Consider the following 17,843-nt stretch of genomic DNA (forward strand, 5'->3'; position numbering starts at 1 on the left):
ATATTTATATAAGAAAAACTATAAAAAAAATTCAATTAGTATAATTTCTCTTCAATTATGGCAAGTATGACTGCATAAATTCAAATTATACATCAAAAAGTTTTACGGGGAATCTCTTAAATTATTTCTGTTTCAGCAATGGTCAAAAGTCATGTATGTACGTGGGACATATGTCAAAGTAATAAACATCTTTTTCTTCTTTTAGATTTTATCAATAATTAATATTTATAAAAGAATAAAAATATAAAAAAGAGAATTAACCTCAGTTAACATAATTTCACTTCACTTATGGTAAGTGTTCTAGCATAGATTCAAATTTTACAGAGCAATAAATAATTCTCTTCTAAAATAGTTATCTTTTGTTCAAAACCAACAAAAATTGTAATTGAACTTATTTTCTTATCTTTCAATTTCTCTCTCACCCTCCCTCACTCTCAATTCTCTCTGTTCTTGAATATGGATTTTCTTTGTTATGGAATGGGTGAAGCAGAAAAGGAAGTGTTGGATATGCAAATCTTTGTGCCGTCTTCATCGTCAAATCAAGAACAAGATTATGGTTTATATATAAACCGTAGTCATCTTCTATCTGCCACATATATGGCTGAAATTCGAGGGGTAATTAATTTTTTTTTTTTTATTTTGTAAATCATGTTGATTTATTGATATAATCTAACCCTTGATCGGTAAAATGCAGCTTTGATTTATCTTTATTTCTAGTTTCATTTTTGGACAATTATTTTTTATGCGATTTGATGAATTAATTATATTTTATTACTCAAAAAAATCCTCATTAATATTTTTTATCTTAATATTAATTACATGTGCTATTTTTTTTTATAAGCAAGAGCAATTGTGAAATTGAATTTTATGATATCTAACCTCCCCTGTTTTCTTTTCTTTTAAAAAAAACGAAAGACAATCTACCATTTTTCTTAGTAACTCACTTCAATCAGTAAATCATTGACAAAGCCATCAGTTTTAACTTACAGTAGACTTGGTCATCAGTTTGGATCAAATCGGAATAGATCTAAGAAATCTATTATTGGATTAGAAGGAAGTTGTCCAAATTTTTATCCTTGCCCAAATTCAACCAAACAAACAGATTTGGGTTCTAGTTCAATTGATAATGTTAGCAGGGGCAAATCTAGGACAAAATGTTATTTTCAATGGAAATAAATAAAAAAAAATCTCCGGGTGGGCGGGGCTTCCTTGGGCCTCCATTAAGCTCTACCCTGAATGTTAGAATATTTATGGTCTGATTTTTTATAAAAAAAGAAAGAAAAAAAATCTAGCAAATCCTTTGCCAAGATAAAAATTAGTCTGAAATTAACTATATTGAGACCAAACTACAATTTTATAACTAGATTAAGATTTCGATTTTGCATTATACAGGCCTTAGACCGCTGATTTGATCAACTAGCCACCGGTTAGTGACAGATTTGAAACCACAGATGTTGCATAATAATATTGTTGGAATTAAAAAATTTTAATTTCCATTTCAAATATTTTCTTTTTACATATAATAATAGCTTTTGTTGTATATATATTTTGAATGATTTACAGGAGCTACTGCCAATTTACAAATTTGTCCAGCAAATGGAAATGGGTCCAAATTTGAGGCCATTAACATCAAATTTCAAGCAGGAAATGTGTTTGGCAAAAGGCAATGGGTACTATATCGATATTGATGATATGGTACATTTTTTTCTTAATTTCCAATTTCTCTATATCTTAATTTAATTTCTTGAATATATTATTGCATATATACACACACATTATTCACATCCATAGATTTTCTTTTTCAGCTTATAATTTGAAGCATAATATAAATTTAGTATATATGCTAAAAAAAAAAAAAAGTTTAAATAATATATACAAATTAAATTATTAACAATTCATGCCAAGCATGCATCAGCAAACAACTAGTATTTTGATGTTTTATGTACCAAACTCACAAATCTAACATTGAGAGATTGAATTCATTAGTGATGAGTAGGGATTCTTTTTAGGGTGTGCAATCAGTCAGTTGGATTGAATGAAATTTGACTCGATTACATTTTTCTAAACTGAAATGAAATTTATGCACAAAATTAAATCAAACCTGTATTGGTTCAATTTGATTGATTTGGTTTGCTTTTTGTGCAAATTTGTCATATTTTCTATAACTAAACTAAAATTTGAAATCCAAAATAACCAAAAGCCATAAATCGCAATAAATTGACCAATTCGAACAATCGAATCAGTTTGATTCGATTTTAATCAATTATGCTCACCCCTAGTTTTTGTCACCCCCACCCCTTGTAGCTTTAAATGTAAACAAAACATTAATTTAGAATCTCTATTGGAAAGAAAATCTTGAAAAATTTTGAATCTACAGATATCAAATTATTCGACTATTAGATCTTGAATATAAAACATAATTGACGTAATATGATAGAAAATTCTTGGAAACTATAATTGTGAATATAAGATGAAATTATAAACAGCATTTTATGTATTCCTTTTAGTTGCCTAAAATTCCAACAAAAACATAAAATTTTTCTAACATAGAATATAACATGAGTTTTTGGAATAGACCGAGCATTAGAAGTCCAAACATACTACCTCCTTCCAAGTTGCCCAAGTAAGAAACCTAAAGTAACAAATGCTAAGGTTCAAGGTTAGTAAGGAGTATTGAAAGAAGCCCAAATGTTTTCACGACTCGTTTCCATGGGCCGGACCGGCACTAGCGCCTAGGTAAGCTTAAGGCTCCTAAGGCCCGTAGTAAGCCTAAACTACAAAATTCAACTGTATCAATATGAATTTCAAATTATCAGCCCATATTGTCATACATAATAATTATATTATGTAGCTTACCTGGGCCTAGTGTCGGTCCGGCCCATGGAAACGGGTCGTGACAAAGTTGATATCAGAGCCGGACCCCCTCCAGTGGATGTATGGTCCGAGGACGAACCACGCGGAAGCTGGTGGGCCTGTGATATCTCGACTGTGGGACATAGGAATGAATCGGATCATATATCGAAAAGGGAAAAATTAATCACCAGAGGCGTCTTTTGGTGAAATGGCTTGGAGAGTTGGAAGAACTCCAAAGTTAAGCGTGCTTGTCTAATGGAAATCCTAAGATGGGTGACCGCCTAGGAAGTTCCCCATTTCACCTGCAAGACAAAATGTTGCGGATCCTCCCAATCCAGTATGGAATGGATTCGGTTTAATCTAAAGCGGACAATTCCTTTAGTGGTTGGAGTTAGGCACGACAACTACTCAACTTTGATATATCGTAACTTTTGAATTCAACATTTGTAAAATGTCAATGGAAAGCCCTTCAAATATATTTGATTAGGTATCCCTTCTTAAGTTGGCGATAAAGATCAGAGAAGAACCATCGTTCATTATTTGAAGTAATTTTCAAGATTTGGAAGATGTCTCTGTTTGTTGCAAATCATTTTTGACTTGATTTGAGTCCAAATCACTAGTTTGTTTATCTATTTTTCATTTTTCTTTTCCTTGCCAATTTTAAGGCTATTGTTAGGATGTCAACCACCACCCTATATATGTTATATTGGAAGCTTTGTTTCTGATTCAATGATATTATTACTTTTTCTCTCATTTTAAATTTATAGTTTTTGAAATCAAACTTGTTTGTCCTAGTGAGACTTATTCAAGTGGTAGCCTTTTCTAATCAAGCTAAAGTCATTATGTCTTTGTCATTTGCTTAATTGAATAGATTCTCCCAATATTAAGGGCTCTTGCACTACACGATACTTGGTTCAATGGAGATTTGGCACTAATTGCCAAAACTCTGTCAATAAATACAATTATTGATAAGGTATCAACTTTAAAAAGCTTGTCAATAAAATACAATAACGAATGGTTTTTTCAATTGTTATACGTGTTGCACTATGAGCTCTTGTAATTTGCATAGCCTCATAACATCTCATGAATCGTGGTACAACTCTCATAATCTCCTTATTCTCATGACAACTCAATTGAAAAGTTAGCTCACACTAAGATTTGGTGTGGGCTCTGACAATCATTCTTGATGCAACACATATATCACAATTAGACACGTTGTCTTGGTGTAACTTCTCATGCCATCAACAACGAGACATGTCTACTATGGAATGGATTCTTGTCATTCTTTACTTTGATGACAACTTAATTGAATAGCTCTCATAATCATTCTTAATGCAACGTGGATCCATCACAATTAGACACGCTATCGCAGTACAAGTTCTCATGCCGTTGACAGCGAGACACATATACTATGGAATGGGTTCTCGTTATCTCTTTACTATGATGACAACTTAATTGAATAGCTCTCACAATCATTCTTGATGCAAAATAGATCTATCACAACTAGACAAGCTATCATGGTACAAGTTTATGCATCGATAACAAGATACATTTACTATGGAATAGGTTCTCGTCATCTCTTTACTCGAATGACAACTCAATTGAATTCATTCATACTTGACGCACGCCATCATTTGTAAGCTAATATATATTCTGATAATCTCTTCATACTCACCACAATTCCAGTGAGTCCATTTATAACCTAATTTATACCAAAATTTAGTCTGGACTTCTAAAATTTCATTACTCTTAATTCAATTTGATTAATTCCTTCCATCGACAATGAGACACATTTATTGTGGATTAAGTTCTTGTGATCTCTTCATTCTGATGACAACTCAATTGAATCCACTCATATATGACTTATGCAATCATTTATTATGGAATCTTATAATATCAACTAGGCAAATTATCATGGTGTAGATTCTTATAATCTTTTCATGCTCAAAACAACTCCATCGAATCTATCCATAACCTAAATCATATTTAGATTTTCTGTGGCTTTCAGGATCTTATTGCTCCTAATGCAATTTGATTAATCAATTCCATTGGCAATAAAACACATCTATTATGCAATGGGTTCCAGTGATCTTCTTATTTTGACAATAACTTGATTGAATCCATGCATACTTGAATCATACCATCATTTTTTGTGATCTCTCATAATCTCATCTAGGCAATTTATCAGGGCATAGGTTTTCTTATTCCTTTTATGTTCATTATAAATCAAATTGAATCCATTTATAACTTAACTCATGCCAATATATGGTGTGGGCTTTTATAATCTCACGACTTTATGCAACTCAATTAATTAATCCTATTGATAATAAGACACGGCTTCTTATTATGGGTTGTAATGTCCTTACTTTAATTATAACTCGATTGAATCCATTTATACTTGATTCAAGTCATTATTGGATATGAGCTCTTATACTCTCAACCAGGCATATTATCAAGGTGCAGATGCTCATAATCTTTTCATGCTCAAAATAACTCCATTAAAGCCATTTATAACCTAAATCATTCCAAGATTTGGTATGGGATTTCACAATCTCGTTGCTCTTAATATAATTTATTAAGTAATTCCATTGACAGTAAAACACCATCGTATGGAATGGATTCTTGTAATCTCTTTATTTTGATGATAACTCAATTGAATCCATTCATACACGACTCATGCAATCATCAAATGTTGGCTATCAATCTTAACTAAGCATATTATCATGGTGTAGAGTCTTATAATATTTCATGCTTAATGCAGCTCAGTTGAATCTATTTACAATCTAACAATGCCAAGATTTGGAGTGGGCTTTCTAATCTCAACTCAATCTCATAATCTTTTCATGCTTAATTAATTAGTTACATCGATAACAAGACACAACTATAGTGGTATGGGATTTATAATCTCTTCATTCTAATAATACTCAATTGAGTTAATTCACACTTGATTTATGTCATCATTTGTTACTGGCTCTTAGTATCTCAATTAGGCATACTATCATGGTGCAGATTCTCATAAACTCTTCATGTTCTTCATAATTCAATGAAATCCATTTATAAACTAACTCATGCTAAGATTTTTATACATCTTAACAATCTCATCATTCTTAATGCAACTCAAATTAATTGATTCCCTTGATAATTAGACATGGCCTTATTATGGTATGAGTTTTTATCATCTCTTTGTCCTGATGATAAGTCAATTGAATTCATTCATACTTAACTCGAGCTATCGTTTCGTATGGGCTCCCATAATCTCATCATTCTTAATGAAACTCAAATGGATCTATCATAAATAAGCACACCAGCATGGTGTAAATTGTCAGTCTCTTCATGCTCATAACTACTCAATCGAATTCATTTATAACCTAACTCATGCCAAGATTTGGTATGGGCTTTCATAATGTCATCAATCTTAATTTTACTTGATTAATTAATTCCAATATCAACTAAACTTAGTTGTTATGGTATAGGTTCTCATAATATCTTTGTTAAAATGAAAACTAATTATATCAGTTCATACTTGATTCATACCATGATTTGTCATAGGCTCTTAAAGTCTAATCATTATTTATGCAACTTAACTGGTACAAATACAACCAACATGTTATCATGGGGTGAATTCTTATGATCTCTTCATGCTTAAGACTACTCAATTGAATCCATTTACAACCTATCTCATCCCAAGATCTAGTGTGGGCTTTAAAATGCTCATCATTTTGGAGTAACTCGATTAATTAGTTCAATTAACAATTAAACACGACTATCATGGGGTGGATTCTCTTAATCTCTTTATCTAATCGACTACTCAATTAGATCAATTTGTACTTGGCTCACGCCATCATTTGGTCTAGGATCTCATAATTCATAATTCATCATTAATATTACACCTTACTAGTTCCATTTACAACTTGGCTTATGTCAAGATTTTGCCATATATGTGTCGTTTTGTTGCAACTTGACTATAATAAACAATTAGGATTAGACTCATGTTAGAATCACATGGGCTCTCAAAATCTTTTCATGATCACATGCTCATCTTCATGTTAGTTTTTTCTTATGTTGCTATATGGATATTACATTTATTTATTTTTTTAACAATTGTGTTTATATTTATTAATTATTTTTTTTTCCAAAGGAATCTCAAGAAATTGAAAAAATAACAAATGAAGCATCAGACTATGCCATTGAGGCCATACCAATATCATACAAGCTACCAGAAGATCATGGCAATAGTAGCTTAACGAAAGACCAGGTATTAATTTCCTCCAAAAAAAATAAAAAATTAATTATTATCAATTGATTGGATTTGCGATTTACTATGCAACAAAATTCTCTTAAGTTCTTCAGAAAATAGCCTTTCTTTTTTTGTTTTGATTTCCTTATTCTCGTCTCATGTTTTCTGTGCTTTTAGCCTAGGAAATTAATTAAGAGATTTTGTTTAGATGTATCTTATTATAATTTTAATTATATGACGCAGAACGGATATGTGAATGGGAAAATGATTATACTCTGTCAGGAGTTTTGATCAATAACATATGATCGGACGAAATAAAATAGAGAAATAGATTCTCAAAGAAGTTTATTGATATGAATAATGATCAAAATAATGACTGAGTTCGTAATGCAAAATAACCTATTTATAGGTTTAGGCTTAATCATTAAAAATCTAAAACACAAAGAAAACGTAATTAGACAGAACCCTAGTGAGGGCGGCAGCACAGGTGTGCTAGAGGTGGTACGGCCATGCTGAGACTTCTAGAGGGTAGCACGGCGCGGGCTTGGCATGACACGGGCGTGCCGAAACTCGAATCGTAACTGGACCCGTCGGCACGGGTTTGCTTGTCATGGCACAGGCGTACTAGGACTTCTAGAGGCTAGCACGATCAGGCTATCTATGACACGGGCATGCCTGAACTTCATGGTCTTGGGCGTATCTCGCGTCCTGGACTTCCAGAGTCTGGCACGGGCGTGTTAGAGGTGGCACAACCATGCATCTTTTTCCTTGGTTTGCATCGATCTAAGTCTTCCAAATATTGAAGTGCAAGTTGCACCGCATCATCGTAAAAGAAATATATTTAGAATATGAGAGAAACATAACTAAACATATTGGCCATATAAAATTATTAAGTATTTGAAATTTTGTATTGTAGAAGTTTCTTTAATAATTTTATGCTTAAATAACTTTTGTGCTCATTTGGCCAACATGTGAAATTCATTTATAAATATGAAAATTAATTTGCTTTAGTTTCCTAAAGTACCCTTAACAAATGAAGATTTTAAACCAAACAAACAAATATAAATCAAATTCATTTCGAATGATTGTCCATTAGGAAATAAATGTACTATCTCTATTAAAAATTAATTACCATATCCAATCCCTCAAATAGTTCTTTTGTGACCTCAGAAATTAGGGATACAGTTTTGAATGTTAGTTTTTTATTGTGAAGTTTTACATGTATGTGCATCTACAGGTAAGAGATGGAGTGGAAAATTTGGCTTTGAGAATTGGAACTATGAGGCAGCCAAAAAGGCCTAATTGGGAAAACAATTGGGTGCTTCGACCAAGACAGCGCCAAGATGGAAGGATTGATAAGGTTTTTTTGTTTTTTTTACTCCCTTCCTTATAAATTATTTACAATAAAATATATCGATAAAAATATTATGATAAAACAATTATTAGTTTACAAATATAATAAAATGAACTACAAGATTTGATCTAATGAGCTATAATGGTTTCCAACAATGCATTTTTTGGGTAAATATTATACTGATGACCATTTGATTGTATTAAATTACATTGCTTTTTTATTTATTGGAAGGCTCGATGGCTGAAGTAACACTGTCGGCTACACAATAAGGGTAGCCCTCCCTGAATTCACCAAATTGGTTAAAATACTTGTGGTTGAGAGGGCTCTAACTCGAGACATCTCACTCCTCACATAAGTGAAAAGACTAATCAGACCACGCCTGATTGGAAAATTAAATTCCTTTAGTGTTACAAAGAAATTCATTCAATATAGTCATCATTATATTCTAGTACATTTACCAAACATATTCTAGTGTAAATGATGTACCAGTCATATTTTTCGTTATTAAACAATTCAAAACCTTGCTAGCTTTTTTTTAAAAAAATATTGCATTATTTTCAAAGAATAAATTACGTTTATTTAGATTTATGTTATCATGTTGCTTGCATGTTTTCTTTTTTTTTTTTTCTTTCTTTCCAAGCAGTTTGCTTTGTGTTATCTCTTTCTTTTCCTATTCAAATCATTCCATTTTTGAAATATTAAATTATTACCCCATAAAATATTAAAATTTTCTATTTTATCTTTTAAAATAGTAAATTTTTTCAATTTTGGCCTCTTAACTCTTGAATTTTTCTTAACCCTCTCTAACTTTAATTCATGGCTCCATCACCAGTAATGACTCATGGATACTGATAAAATACTAATTTTTGTCAATTTTTAATTAATTGATGTTTGGTTGCAGTACTATTATCACAAGGAAACGAACATCATGTGCAGATCAATGGTGGAGGTTAATGAATATGAATTGTACGGACTTCTGCCAAAGCATATGAGAAAAGTGAAGAAAGAGATTGCAAGTGAAAATGCATCTGTAAGTTTGATATTGACATGCATTATTATTCAAGATCAAGCTTGCTTAATATGAAATGAATTGCATATTTTCGTCTTTTATATGTAAATTATTATTTTGTTGTGTGGTTACAGCAGCTTTTAGAATAATGATTTTTACCATTTTCATCTATTTAATGAATATTTAATCAATCTAATTTTGTTAGTTTGAGTATTCCAAGTTAGAGTGCTTAACGTGTACAATTTTATAAGTTAAAATATTTAATGAGTCAAAATAAAATTTGATGGTACCATTAGACATTTTTTCATAAAGTTCAGGTGCCAACTTATGCATTTGGCTGCTTTTCTTTATTAATTACTTACAATGATATAGGATTGCATTCATGATGTCGTTTGTCAATAGTTTACAACCATATAATTATGATCAAATTTACAGTCTTCAGAAGAGGGAAGAAAAGACTCGTTAAAGAGAAAACGAATTCATGAACAGGATGTTGATAATATGGATAATGATGATTACAACGAAGAAAATGCCAATTGGGCTACAGCAGATCACGCTGCCAAAGAAATAATGAAAAGAAGAGTTGAAGAATTTTTTAGAGAATCATACGAAAATCTGCTCAACTTTTTTAATCACGCTCCTCAAGAGTCAACAGGTATATTTTACCCACCATAAAAATGTAAAGACATGACAGTTCAAGGACTTAATAGTAAAATAATATTATATAATGCATATAATTGTATGATTAATCATTATTTTATCTTGTTAGAAAGTTTGGTATGACTTTAAAAAGATCAAATCAGACAACAAAGTTGTTAAGGTTAAAGATTACAATTTTTTATACTCCCTTCGTCCCATTTTGTTTGCATGATTTGACAAAACACGTATATTAAAAATTTAGTAAACAAAAATTATTTTGCGCTTTTTAACCCTTAACTCATTAAGCTATTAATAAAAGTAATTCATTTAATAAACAATCATAAAAGCTATTACGGAAAAAAATAATTATTTAAATATAAAAATTTAGAAACTTTGCAAACATTTTGGGAAATCCAAACAAACAAGCAAAATGGGACGGAGGGAGTATATTTTTTCATCTAAATATTAATTTTATGTTTGGTATAATAACAGAAAAGGGACAGAGAGAAGTAGAAGAAGATTGGCAAGAAGAGGGAGATGAAATTATAATAATGATGGAAGAGACAAAAGCAGAAGAAGATGAAGATAGATTGATGACAATATTGGAATACACTGAAAAGGAAGGATATCCACGGGGAAAGAAAAACAAAAGTGCAAAAGGGAAAGAAAAGATGGAAGTAGAAGAAAATCTACTAAAAATAGGAGGTAAAAGAATGTTAATGGAAGCAAATCCCCAAGAAGAGGAAGGTGAAAGTGTGAGAAGAATGGAACATATGAAAGTGGAAGGACATCCACAAGAAAAGGGAGGTACAAACAAAGAAGATACACAAACAGAGACGACAATGGCAGAAAATCCACAAGAAGAGGAAAGCAAGATCATTGCCGTTGATCATACTACAGAGAGTGAATCTACCGTATCAATGTCAAAATAATCTTGAGGATGACATGATGCTTATAGATAACATGGTCTACTATAATTTTCACCGTTTTTAATTAACTCTTACTTAGAAATTTTAATTTCAAAGTACAAAGATTAAACTGATATTATTGTGCTTGTTGGTTCCTATTAGGAGTGTAATTCGGACGGTATGACATGGAATGACCCTCGTTCCGATTCCATTCCAAAATATTTTGGAATTTAAAATTTCATTCCATACTATTTTATGAAAATTCGGTTTGAATTCGGTAATTTCAAAATTCTCAACTGTAAACACAAATCTAGTCTATTATAATGCATTTTAATATATAAATTTTCGATTTAACAAGAATAATCAATATAATTATTTAAAATTAGATATAAATATTAAAAAAAACAAAATTAAATTGCAATAAAAAAATAAATTCAAGCTTATTGATGAGAAATGAGGATATACCTTCACTTGATAACTTTCCATTTAATTAGTAATGAAGTAATAGCAAAAACAAAAAACATAAAGTTAGTGCAACCATTAAATAGATATAATAAAATTCAAAAACAATAAATTAGAAAAAAAAAAAGAACTAAAAGCAAAAACAGGTCAAGAGAGAAATTCATATAAAAAATTTCAGAAATTTCCAAAGTTGATCATGAAAAAAAGAAATTTCCTTATCAAGCACAACAACAAAAAAAAAAAAAAAAAATTAGATTTTGAATCTTGGTTCCCTCTCTTGTTGTACTGCATATTTGTTCTTTATAGTATTATGGAAATATTGGTGAAGGAAAATAGTATGAACGCAGGAGAACAATCTTTGAACTTTTGTACATTAGATAATTTTTTTATTTTATTAATTGAGAACCCAATTAAACCAATGACCTATACACCCAGTTCTTTAACCTGGTCAGTATACGGACCGGGTTTAATAACACTGAGATTTTCCTTTTTCAGAATGTTACCTGAATGGATTATACTTAAGTAAATTATCATATGATTTTATATTGTATCAATTCAAATTTCGCAATAACAACATCATCAATAGTCAAATTAATTTAGGCTTTTACAAAAAAAAATGTTCGAAGTTTTGTTTAGTGGAAGATCCACTTAACGAATGACTAAGTACATAGAAAGTTCACTTAGTAGATGTGATGAGTGGGAGGTCTCGAATTCGAGTTCTCTAAACCACAAGAGTTTTTACCAATTTGGTGAGTCAAGAGAATGATTAACTTCAATTGTGTAGCCCATCAGGTTATTTCAATCCATTGAGTTTTCTTATGACTAAAAATAAATAAATTCTAGACAAGAGATGAGTGGATACTACAATTGTTTAAAAAAAAAAAGTTCATAATATCAATTGAAAAAATTAAAAGAATTAATCAGAAACATAAAATATCAAAATTTAAATTGTTAGTCATTTGGCCTATTTTTAATTTATTAGAAGGTTAAATAAGTCAAAATAACACAGGCTACGCTCTCCAAAATTTATTAAATTAGTGAAATCTCTTATAATAAAGACAACTTGTCAATCCTGTCTACTTCCCATGTCCTTATAAAAAGTGAGCATATATATATGTACGTATGTATAACTATGGCCTGAATATTGTCATCATTGTCTATTTTCTTTGTCTTTCTTGAGGTTCTGTCTCCTTAGTATTTTAAAAAATTTAATTTAATTAGTTATATTAGTTTTTTATTTAAATTTTATATTGGTTAAAAAATAAAATAAAAAATTATCCGTCGTATCTATATCAAGAATTTTATATTGTATATTACCGATATATATATATATATATATATATATATATATATATATATATATATATATATATATATATATATATATATATAAACTTTATTTATAAAAGTTTTATTTAATTCAATTATTAAATAAAACTTACTTTTCACATTTTAGCGAAAGTATCGACTTTAAAAGTTGAATTCTAGGACAACACAGTAAAATTACAAAGTTTCTTGAAATTGTTTTATAAAACGTCTAACATAAACAAAAGGGAAAATATATAGGCTTTAAAGAGCTACCAATTCAAAGATTGAATATTGTGGGTTTCAAATTTTAGATAATGTTAAATGAATCAGCATTAGAAAAGACAATCATTTCAAACTAAATCATTAGTTTTTGTCCCTGTACCATTCCCTCCGTTTCACTTTAATAACGAATGGGTATTCTTTATTTCACTTGAAATGTTTATTTAGAATTTTAAGAGTATCATAATTATTTTTTTTTTCAATTTTATCCATATTTATTAAGTATTTTATAGTAAAATTAATGAAGAGTTTTTCATTTTAAGGACAATTTAGACATTCAATCTTATATTTTAAAAAATCAACGTGTTCTAATCATTTTCTTAATTTTTGTGAAACGATTAAATATCGCTATTGGAGTGGAATGAATAGAGTAATTATTCTAGTATAAAATTTGAAGAGTACCTTATAAGTTCAAACTTCAGAAATTAGAGTATAATAATCATTAATAAAATTTTGCAATTTAGAAACAAGATTATTAAATTTTTGATATAATGAAAAAGATTATGAAGTTTTATTTCCCTTCTTTTGATAAACCTAATACAGAATTCCTGAAACAAAGAAATCAGATGCAGCATCAAATATATGGAGTGATGGAAATTTCACCATTTCTTCATTAATAGATGCAGCAAGGCTTGATATGCACAGTGAACATACATAAAATTTCATCAATCTTCTTAAACCAAACCATCATTTAGCCAATTTCTCATAATTGCAAAAGCCTGCTCTGCATCTTCATCTTCTTCGGGCGAGTTAGGACGATGTGCAAAGCTGTGACCTCTTCCCTCGAAAGTAACTACCTTGGATCCCTGACCAATGCGCTTCTCGAGATCTTTCAAGACATCAACTGAGCAAAGAGGATCGTCGTCCCCTGAAATAAATAGTACTGGCACCTTTTGGAAGCTATAGATGGATCAATCCTTGTGCCATAAAACAGGGACCCCAGTGCTAAAACAAGATCCCTGGTCTTCGGATAGCATGTCCACCACTCAGCCTCCTCCATAGCATAATCCAATTATGCCAAGCTTCATTGATATTCCTACAGCTAAAAGTTCATCAACCATCCATTTTGCTATTGTGGCAATATCTTCCACAATCCTGCTGGCTTCTTGTTTCTTAATTCACTATTCAAACATGGACTTTGGCCGGTCTTTTCTCCATACGTCTCCGCGAAATAAGTCAGGAACAAGAACACTGCAATTAAAGGACAAAATTATGCAAGGTTTGACAGTCAACAACCAAAAATTACAAGATCATTAATCTACAACAACTTTAAGATATTTAAAGGAGCACAAATAGATTAGAAAACAAACTTCCAAACTAACTGTAGGTTAGAGAACAAATACTAATCCTTCTGCTAGCATATAGGATGTAATTAATTCCAGAATTTTATAACCCTGGATAATCAGACTCTGTATCAATAGGAAACGAAGTTAATTGGAATAAGAAGATCATACACACATAAGAAGAAGCCAAAGGTTGAGAATTTAGTGTTACTTTATTGGACATAAGAACCATTAATGGTGTGTATAATTGTAAACAAAGCAAAATATTATACTTCATTGACATTCAAAAATTGGTTTGTTCACCAAGCCACAGAAAGTTCAAGACGGGTTGATTAGAAGTTTTATCAACTAGCAAAGTCTTAATATCAAAGTAGTTAGAGTCAGCTATATGAATCCACACTAACATCAAGAAGAAATAAATCTTTTGATTCAAAATTTCTTGAGTTTAAAAATTTTCAAGAATAAATATGGAGCTCTAACTATTAATCTATCATAAATATATATGTGTGTGTCTACTATTTAAATTAATTATCACAAAATCAAATATTATTATTATTATTATTTTAGTAAATTGTGGAAATATTATAGAATCTAATTAAACCAATTAAAATAAATAAATAAATAAAATAAAGTAATAAATCAAACCAGTAAACCTAGAAGCTTCTAATAATTGAACCAAACCTTTGGAAATGAACCAAATCAGAAAAAGCAAATCAAGGAGAGAGAAAGCCAACAAAACAACTTCCATCTCTCCTCTCCATCGCCAACAGCGCCCTTACCCCCTTTCCTTCCCATTTTCCGGCCAAACGGCCATTGTTTCCGACGAGTAAGGATTCTAAGTTCAAGAGCTCGACAAGGCAATGACTCCTATGGCTACAGTTTGCGTGATAAAGGCCTGGATCGAGGGGAATCGCGAGTAATGGGATTTGGTACCGTAGTGGCTCTTCTTTCAGCGATTCTCGCCGTTACCGGCAAAGATGGCCTTCAGGGAGACCTCCGCATCACCTCGGGAGCATTTTCCCTTTATAAATTTCGGCTACCAGCTCCGTCCCGCGAATCCGCGATGATTGACAGCAAGGAGGAGGCTATCAATGTGATTTTCAACTTAAGGGCTCCTCCTCTCTGCAAATTAAAGCCAGATATGGACTCTAGGAGAAATCCGGGCGATTTGGTGGCCTTCTCCGACAAAATCGATTTTTCGGCCGCCGTGCACAGCGACGGTCCGGTGACCGGCCGGCGACGCTCCAATAAGAACCCAAGAGATAGAATTTTCCACTTTTTGTGGTGATCGCAAATCCTCAATCTGATTTTTAATCAGTAAGCCCCAAGTCCCTACTGTATTTTCTTGTAAAAATTCAATTAGAACTAGTTAATTCAAGTTAGTCTAGTTAAACTTTATTTTAGTTGATTTAGTTAATATAAATTAACTCATAAAATAAAAATTGGGATTTAAATCAGTATAATTTATTATTACAGAAATGAAGTACCCGTTGTCTTAGATTCTATTGCTGAAAAAGTTGAGAAACTTATTAAGCAGGAGAAATTATATAATCATTGACCGTGGATGCTTACCTTGTGCTTATTTGACTTTGGTTAATTTAATATTAAAATTATGGATTAAATTACAATTCTAAGCGAAACCAAATTGAATTTGGTATTATGCTAGAATTGTAATGTTAATGAATCGACGGATGAGAATTTTATAGTTGATTCGCCCGAAGGATGGGCTGTGAATTGGATGAATAGATATATTGAATAATTGATAATGTTGCCATTGTTTAAGCAGGTAGATAACTCTATTTTTAGGGGATACGCCGCTGGATTTTCAGTAGCACAAACCTAAATGATGAAATTAACTAACCACATTTTCCGTAATTAGAATTTATGAGAATTGCTTAGTGAAAGACTTAAAATGAACTTAGACTAGCATATTATGGCACATATGAATTGGGATAGGTGAGTTAGATATAGAAGCAATGATAATGCTTGTGGATTTAAATTGAGAGATGATGAGAAATGTATTTACGTGTAGTCATTATAACTGTGTTTAGTAAGTAGAGTTGTAAGTAATGGAGGATGGGAATTGACCATTGATTTCTTGCTCGATGGATGGGCTGTGTTGACTGTTGATACAAATATATGCTTTTTGTTGTTTACATGTGGAAATTGAATGGGATTAATCCGGTTTAGAGGAGATGCAGTCGGATTTTTGGCAAGGTAGTTGGATCGATGATATGGAATAAGAGACTAGACTCGAAGAAAATATAAATTAGAAGAATAATAAAGACAATGAAACTAATCAAACATTTTGGAAAGCTAAAATAGTCGAATTGAAACGTAGAACTTAGCACATCTAACATACATATAGATTCGAATAGATAACTTAGGGTGTAGGATGATAGGTGTCATTTTTGCAGTATTTTTAATATAGTTTTTATTTGAAATTTAGTAATTTTAATCACTTTAACTCATTTTCGCTTCTTTTTATTTATATTTTTTTTTTCAAAGCTTCCTTGAATCATAATCCACTTGATCTTAAAGAAATTTGCAGGGTTTTGGCATAGAAAAGAGCATTATAAAGCAAAACACTCAGGTTTTGGCACGCCCAGCCCGTGCTAAACTTAAGGAAAATCAAGCGGACACTCAGACTCTAGCCCGGCACGCCCGTGCCTAAAAGGACCTCAGGTCGTGCTTCATGATGCATTTTATCTTGGAAAGTTAGAGTCTAGCATGCCCTGGCCGTGCTATGAAGCTCGCCCGTGCCACAAATACTTCTCTGGACGTGTTACAGGGCATGGCCCGTGCTGGATCATTCATAGAACTTAGTCTCTAACACGCCCGTGCTACGAATTTAATGCTGTCTTGAATTAAAAATGCAAGCCAGTCTCTATAACTTACATGGGCCCACCTAAGATATTTCCTGACGTGCAAATCAAGATCTAAACCTATTTAGGAAGATGGAAGAGTCCTAATTGAGAAGAAATCCAAGCCTAAATAGTTTGTGATCTCCAAAAAAGATTTCGTACTTAATAAGGATTCTATTTCCTAAACGGAGTCGGATTTTCTTCTAGGAGGTCTATATAAAGAGAGGAGCCATTCAGTGTAGAATCATCTCTTGTTCTATTTTTTTTTTCTACATAGTTGTCTCTCTCTCAAAGACTTCAAGCATTCAAGATTCGTGCCAAGATTCAAGGAAGCCATCCACATATCTGTCGCCTAATTTTTATTTCTAAACTCTTAATTTTGTTTTACTTTTCATTATTCATATTAATTATGAAATTTTATTTAAGTATTATTGAGTTTTATTTAATTACTATGTCAAACTAAATCCTCATACTAGGGATTTGAAGTAGCTTAAATTCTTCTCCAATTTATAATATTAGATTTGTTTTTCTTTGTTCGAAGTATGATTTATTATTGCACTTAATGCGTCTAAACAAAGTTTCTCCCCTGGATTGATTTATTTCATTAATCACTATCGGGAGAAGGGTTTTTGATATGAATAGGGTAA

General features: G+C 31.3%; 1 protein-coding gene and 2 long non-coding RNA genes across 3 annotated transcripts; 2 read left to right on the forward strand and 1 right to left on the reverse strand.

Annotated features, from left to right (window-relative positions):
- The first annotated feature begins 399 nt into the window (after positions 1–399).
- LOC149493842 (uncharacterized) lies at positions 400–11,169 on the forward strand. Its single transcript, XM_089726416.1, has 7 exons — positions 400–615; positions 1,564–1,695; positions 6,992–7,108; positions 8,328–8,450; positions 9,346–9,474; positions 9,889–10,108; positions 10,585–11,169. The coding sequence occupies exons 1-7, from the start codon at positions 457–459 to the stop codon at positions 11,022–11,024; spliced, it is 1,320 nt and encodes a 439-aa protein (XP_089582542.1). The 5' UTR covers positions 400–456; the 3' UTR covers positions 11,025–11,169.
- A 2,461-nt stretch (positions 11,170–13,630) lies between these two features.
- On the reverse strand, positions 13,631–15,152 carry LOC149493843 (uncharacterized). Its single transcript, XR_016322498.1, has 2 exons — positions 15,014–15,152; positions 13,631–14,240 (listed from the first exon to the last, which is right to left on the reverse strand). It is a non-coding gene; the product is annotated as an uncharacterized LOC149493843 (long non-coding RNA).
- Positions 15,153–15,509: 357 nt separating this feature from the next.
- On the forward strand, positions 15,510–17,621 carry LOC149493844 (uncharacterized). The gene is made up of 2 exons (XR_016322497.1): positions 15,510–15,649; positions 16,874–17,621. It is a non-coding gene; the product is annotated as an uncharacterized LOC149493844 (long non-coding RNA).
- The last annotated feature ends 222 nt before the right edge of the window (positions 17,622–17,843 follow it).

This window comes from Jatropha curcas, chromosome 9, assembly GCF_041381405.1.
Source record: "Jatropha curcas cultivar XTBG-Jc1 chromosome 9, XTBG_Jcur_1.0, whole genome shotgun sequence".
NCBI classification, from domain to species: domain Eukaryota; kingdom Viridiplantae; phylum Streptophyta; class Magnoliopsida; order Malpighiales; family Euphorbiaceae; genus Jatropha; species Jatropha curcas.

What these genes read in the sequence shown, in the direction of transcription:
- LOC149493842 (XM_089726416.1), top strand. Translation starts at nt 457, where the DNA reads ATGGATTTTCTTTGTTATGGAATGGGTGAAGCAGAAAAGGAAGTGTTG. An exon ending in AAGATGGAAGGATTGATAAG is followed by an intron (nt 8,451 to 9,345) that starts GTTTTTTTGTTT and finishes GTTTGGTTGCAG; the next exon opens with TACTATTATCACAAGGAAAC. An exon ending in CGCTCCTCAAGAGTCAACAG is followed by an intron (nt 10,109 to 10,584) that starts GTATATTTTACC and finishes GTATAATAACAG; the next exon opens with AAAAGGGACAGAGAGAAGTA.